This window comes from Palaemon carinicauda, chromosome 24 (genome assembly GCF_036898095.1).
Source record: "Palaemon carinicauda isolate YSFRI2023 chromosome 24, ASM3689809v2, whole genome shotgun sequence".
NCBI lineage: Eukaryota > Metazoa > Arthropoda > Malacostraca > Decapoda > Palaemonidae > Palaemon > Palaemon carinicauda.
Window position 1 is genome coordinate 32,176,576 of NC_090748.1, and position 5,994 is coordinate 32,182,569.

At 45.9% G+C, this 5,994-nt stretch overlaps 1 protein-coding gene across 1 annotated transcript; it reads left to right on the top strand.

The window, feature by feature from the left end:
- The first annotated feature begins 3,664 nt into the window (after window positions 1-3,664).
- LOC137618317 (serine/arginine repetitive matrix protein 1-like) lies at window positions 3,665-4,585 on the top strand. The gene has a single exon (XM_068348486.1). It carries the CDS (start codon window positions 3,665-3,667, stop codon window positions 4,583-4,585), a length of 921 nt encoding a protein of 306 aa, XP_068204587.1.
- The last annotated feature ends 1,409 nt before the right edge of the window (window positions 4,586-5,994 follow it).

Sequence of the window (5,994 nt, forward strand, 5' to 3'; positions counted from 1 at the left end):
AAATCGTCCATAAAAAAATTCATTTGTTAAGAACAATCTATGCCAGTCTTAAAGGGAAAACGAGTGTTGAGGCAACATAATACAATAGATGAAAGGATAGGAATGTAACAAAACCATTTTGAAAGTTTTCCTTAACTCTAACTCAACCGGTATCAGTGTTTGTTCTTTCCAAGTAATTTAGCAACTTAATTCACCAGCAGTATTTCCCAATAAATGTCTTCCTAAAGGATTTGTGAGACCATTATATAAATTTCATTAGGTTGAGTCGAGAACTGAAAGGCCGTGTCCACTATCATCCCTGTGGGTATGTTATCCTTTTTGTTCATAGTAATATGGTATTGATAAATGCATTAATATGTCAGTTACATTGAAATCCACTACTGGTAATACAAGGTTTATGGAAGCTAAAGAAAGATGATTAGAGTGAAACTTTTATTATGGATTGAGGATATATTTCTTAACTATCCCAAAGAATATAAAATGATTTTAATATAAAAGTATCTGACTTCAGGTATGTGATCTTTATGAAAAAAAAAAAACTCTAATTTCATAGGGTCAGAGAAAACCAAGAGATTATTACGTTAGAGGGCAAATGAAAAGTGTGCAATGAGCAACATGATATAAAGAAAATATATTCTCTTTTCATTGCAGTTTTCGTTAAATGAAAGTTTCTATTTTTTTAAGATATGCGTAAATAAAATAGCTTGATTAGGGTGCAAATTAAATAATGGCCAAAGATATCAGAAGAGATGAAATGGGATGAAAAGTTAATCGAAACAGTATAATATTGATATAGGAGAAACGTGAATGGAAAATGGCAACTTTGAGAGGAGGATAAAAAAATGGAAGAAGGGAAGAAATGAAAGTAGAAAGAGATGTATATGGAAATGAGTGAAATCCAATATAAACCTCATGATGTACAGTATATCCTGCTATTACTAAAAAAGAAACATTTACTTGAAGCATTTATTATTAATAAACCCACATACAATTAAAAGAAATATATAGAAAAAGTAGGGAATTTGAGGGATAATAAACACAGGATATTTTAGGAAAAAGAAATGTGAACGTTAGGAGGCGAAAAACTGAAGACACAACGACGATAGAAAGGAAAGATATTAGAATAAATGAGATTGGCATTAAAGAACACTGAGAAGAAATGTTGATATAGATGGAGGAAAGGGAAGGGCTATGAGGAGTAAGGATAAATTAAGATATGGTTCAGGAAGGATAAATGTGAATATTGAGGTAAGGGGGAAATTAAAGAATCAGTAATTTAAAATTGATTGGGGAAAGAAGTGAGGCCTAATGGAAGGGAATAGGAAACAAAGGAAAGAGGATTAGTAGGGAGTGAAGATGAAGCGATGAATGAGCTGGATAAAGATGGAAAAGAGGAAAAAAGTTAATAGGACTCATGTGAGGAGTAGTAAAAGATAATAAAATGAAAATAGAGAGACTAATAAGATAAAATCCAACCAATATAGATAGAGAGGATATTAAAGAAGGAAAGCAATAACATTAAATGAAAAAAAATTTGAATAATAGCAAGTTATGCAGACATTCAAGGAAGAAAATAGGAACCTAAGGGGACAAATAAAGGAAAGAAAAGACAAAAGAGGAACAACTGATGGATAACCATCAATGATAATATGACCCGTAGGAAGAAGGAAAGAGACACAAAAATAGATAATATAAATGAAAGAGGATATTGTGATAATTAAAATAAAAGGAGAAATAAAGGGGGAAACGTAAGAATGGAGGGTAGAGTAATGGGAAATTATTTTGATTAAGAAGCAGAATCCTTTCTCCTGTACACATATTTATACAATTTTCAATAATTAAAAAAAAAAGTATTTTTTGGACGATAAGTATTGGATGATTAGTCCATTACTCCAGTAATACTTTCATATAAAATTTGAGAATCAGTTAACATTTAACTGTGTTAAAGAAAAATACTCAAACCTTTATTACATGTAAGGAAAAGGAAAAGCGAACCAACTTTAAAACAATCAAGCAAATCTCAAACAGAGTTCTCCCGACTTCCCTTGCAGTATATTGTAAAACTTCCTCTTGATGATAGTTAGTCGGTGTAATTACTTTTACTTTCAGTTGCTTCTTCTGAAGTTAGCTCCCATCCGTTTCCTGCAACGTTTTCTCGCTAAGTCTTTTTTAACTCGTAATTAAAGTTAGCTTAGAATTCCAGTTCCTAATAAAAGCACAGAAAAGATTCTGTAGTTGACAGCATGTGCCCTTTATGAAAATTGTTGTTCACTTAAAAAAAATTAGGAATCTTTGCATAAATTTTCACTAACTATTAATTTTCCTTTAAAGTTTCATATAATTCCCGACATTGTATATATATATATATATATATATATATATATATATATATATATATATATATATATATATATATACATCTATCTTCGGTGAAGGCAGCAACAGCCGGTAATGAACAGAAATTTCATATTAGGATAGGGAAAGAGTAGTTCAAAATGTCCAAAATGTCTAGAAATAGAGAAGGTTTCAGTACCACGATTTTTAGAAAAAAAGACTTATACTGTGTTAGGTTCAAACTTTTATAGCGCTTGTTTTTATAATTTTAAAACTAATTCTATTTTTACTCTTCTCCACAGAGCATTCCTTTTGACCTGTAGCCGGGAATCTTCCCATACTGAAATTATTTATCTATTTGAATATTTTAAGGAAAACTGTTTCTTAATAGTTTATTGAATGACAAGTTGGGGGTGGGGGGGTGGGGGGAGGTAGGGAGGGTAGCTTGCTGCCCTCCCCCCTCACACACCTGTGTGGTAAGTTCACTTTGCTATCAGCTCGGGTGCTAGACGGACGTGTCCGCTGTCACCCTCGCCTACACGACAGCCATTTTTAATCTGTGCTTTTTGCTTTTTTTATTTTTGGGTGTTTTGAAGTTGGCCTCTACAATGCAAAAGTGCCCTGGGTTGCCTGACCTACCTTGTGGGACCTTCTTGTCGTCAATAGACACTGACCCGCACACCTAATGCCCTTATTGTAGGGGTCAACGGTGTGATAGTGGTAATGTATGTATTGAATGTAGGGAGTGGTCTACCTCCCAGTGGGAGAGGTTATCCCGGCGCCTGAAGAAGGAGTCCAAACGGGATATTTCTCCTTCAAAGGTTTCTTAGAAAAGGGGAAATCCTAAGGGCTCTTCTTCCGTGGCCCAAACCCCCTCCGAAGCTCCTACTCGATCGGCTTTTCGCGTGAGGCCGTCGAGTGGTAGCGTAGGCCGTATTGTTGTTGACCGATCTTGGGGTTTGGGAGAGAGAGTTGCCTCCCATAGTGAGCCAGCTCCACCTCCTCCCAAGGGGGAGGATTTAATTATTTCTCCTTCTGTGAATGTGAATAATGATGATCTTTTACAGCTTTGGGCTTCCTTGGGGCTTCAGAGCTCGCCCTCCAAGGAAGCCCTGTTTGACAGGGAGCAGCTGTCACCAGCGGTAGCAGAGGTTGACCCTCTGTTTATTGTCGAGGCTGTTGTGGCAGAGGCTTCCATTGAGTGTGTTCAAACCCCTGCTCCGGTTTTAGCTGAAAGCGTAGCTCCCCCCTCCGAACATCTTTCGAGGGAGGAACTAAGTCCAACGGTCTCATGCGAGTGATTCTCCCCCCCCCCACCCCGGGGAGTTCAATGACAGAGACTCCTCTTCGGAGGACTGACGATGGTCTGCCTGCTGCTCCCAGAGGACGTATAAGACGTAAGGCTTACCTTCCTCTTTGTTGCCGAGGTCTACCTTCTCCTCACAAGGGTGTTAGGAGGCGCCTCCTCTTCGGTTCTTCATCCTTGCAGTCCCCCGCAGAGGAACCTCATCCTTCAGCGACCGTTTCTGCTACTTCTTTGGACCTGGACCTCTCCGCAGATCGTTCGCGATCTCCTTCTCCTGCCAGACCTGCTGACCTGCCGTCGCCCATCCTGGCTGCATATGCGCTGTGGGCGCCCACCCATCCCGTAATCCAAAGACCACCGGTCCCTTCGGGGCAAAAGGGGCTTTCACACATTGTGTGTAAGTCCCATAGGCGGCAGGTATCCCCTGTGCTCCAACGTTCTCCTGTGCGTCAGCGCACCACTACGCGCCCTCAGCCAGATGCGCACCATGCACGCCTTCGGTCTCCTGCTCGTCAGTACACTCCTGTTCGACAGCGATCTCCTGTGCTCCAGCGCTCTCCTGCTCGCCAGCGCTCTCCTACTCGCCAGCGCTCTCCTACTCGCCAGCGCTCTCCTGCTCCCAAGCGCTTGCCTGCGCGGCATCGTTCGCCTGCTCGCCCACGATCTTTGGATCTGGGCGACAGAGGGAAGACTTCTTCCTCCCCTGCTTGCCAGCGTTCTCCACCATACCACCGATCGCCAAAGCGCCACCGGAACTCGCCTGCTCGCCATCCCTTGCCTACGCGCCATCACCCGCAGTCTCCGTCGCGGCCCCACGCCCACACGCGCCCACTGCTAGAACTACGGTTCCAGATGAGCGCCCTCCTGCACGCCCATGCGCTAGGGATATTACAACTGCGCGCCCTTAAATTGCCCTTCGGGATCCTGTGGCTACATACTGTCTGAGGTCTCCGGAACGCGCACCTGCGCGCCAACTCGCCCGTTCACCTTCGCACCCACGCGCCCTGACGCCTACGCGCCCACACGCCCTGTCGCCTACACGCGCACGCGCCCTGTCGCCTACACGCCCACGAGCTCCTTCTCCTGTGCGCCATCGCTCACCCACGCACCAACGCACGCCCTCTCTCACGCGTTAACGCTCGCCTGAGCGCCAACGCGCACCCTCACCTGCGCGCCATTGCTCGCCTGCGCGCCATCGCTCGCCGGCGCGCCGTCGCTCGCCTGCGCGCCATCGCTCGCCTGCGCGCCATCGCTCGCCTGCGCGCCATCGCTCACCTGCGCGCCATCGCTCGCCAGCGCGCCAGCGCTCGCCTGCGCGCCATCGCTCGCCTGGATGCCATCGCTCGCCTGCTCGCCATCGCTCGCCCGCACATGCACGCGCGCGCGAGCGATCGCTCGCTCCCGATCCAGGCAATAACCTATCGCGCTAACGCCAGTGCGATGCCCAGCGCGATGCCCAGCGCGATTCACAGCGCATTCCCGCACGAGAGCCTGCAGGACAGCGCGTGGTCAGGTCGTCCTCATAGCGTCCCCCCCCCCCCCCCCCCAAGCGCAGAACAGAGCACTCAATGAAGGAGGGAAATATCCGGTCAGGTCCAGGAACATTTCTTCCACAGCTTCTTCTTTTCAGGTAGACCCTGTTGTAGTTTGCACTCCTAGGGATCTTACGATCCCCTTCCCTCCAGAGGGTGTCTCTGACACCGCTGCTGTCAGTCGGCAGCCCTGGTTTGAGCCCTTGATCAGAGGGGTTGCGCATGCTTTCAAGCCCACTTTCTCTGAACTAGGCCTCAAATCAGTGGGAATCTCAGCCCCCCTGAGAAGGAAGATAGGAGTGGACGACGTGGTAACTTCTCCTAAGGTGAAACTGGCTCCTGGGAAGTCATTGAGGAAGGCTACCTCCCCCCCCCACGGACTTTCTCTTCCTCTCCTGTGGACGATGATTTTCCGTCCTCAGGGGATTCACATGAGGTGAGGCTTTCTCCCATCGCACCAATGGGAGAAACCCCATCTCACGCTGAGAAGTCTTCCCTGGTTGAGGTGGAGAAGAGCCCCCTACCATCTTTGTTGGAATCCTGCATACCTCCCAGGAGGGAGTCGATGGACTCCAAGACAATTCCGAAATCTTCTTCGAGGATCAGACCATAGCCAGCTAAGCCCGCAGAGAACATCCACGAGTCCCCCCAAGAAGAGCCTTTGGGGACTGGAGACCTTGCTGCTAGTCCATCAGGAGGAGAGCCGCAGGAGTAGGAGCATGCCTTTTGGCAAGTTCTGACTCTGATGAGGACCCTTAATGGGTTCGCGGATCCAGTGATTCCTCCTCGAGAGAGCAAGGACACGGTTCTGGACGGAGTCTT

Bases quoted from the DNA above. Each gene is read 5' to 3' on its own strand.
- LOC137618317 (XM_068348486.1), top strand. From the start codon at position 3,665: ATGACAGAGACTCCTCTTCGGAGGACTGACGATGGTCTGCCTGCTGCT.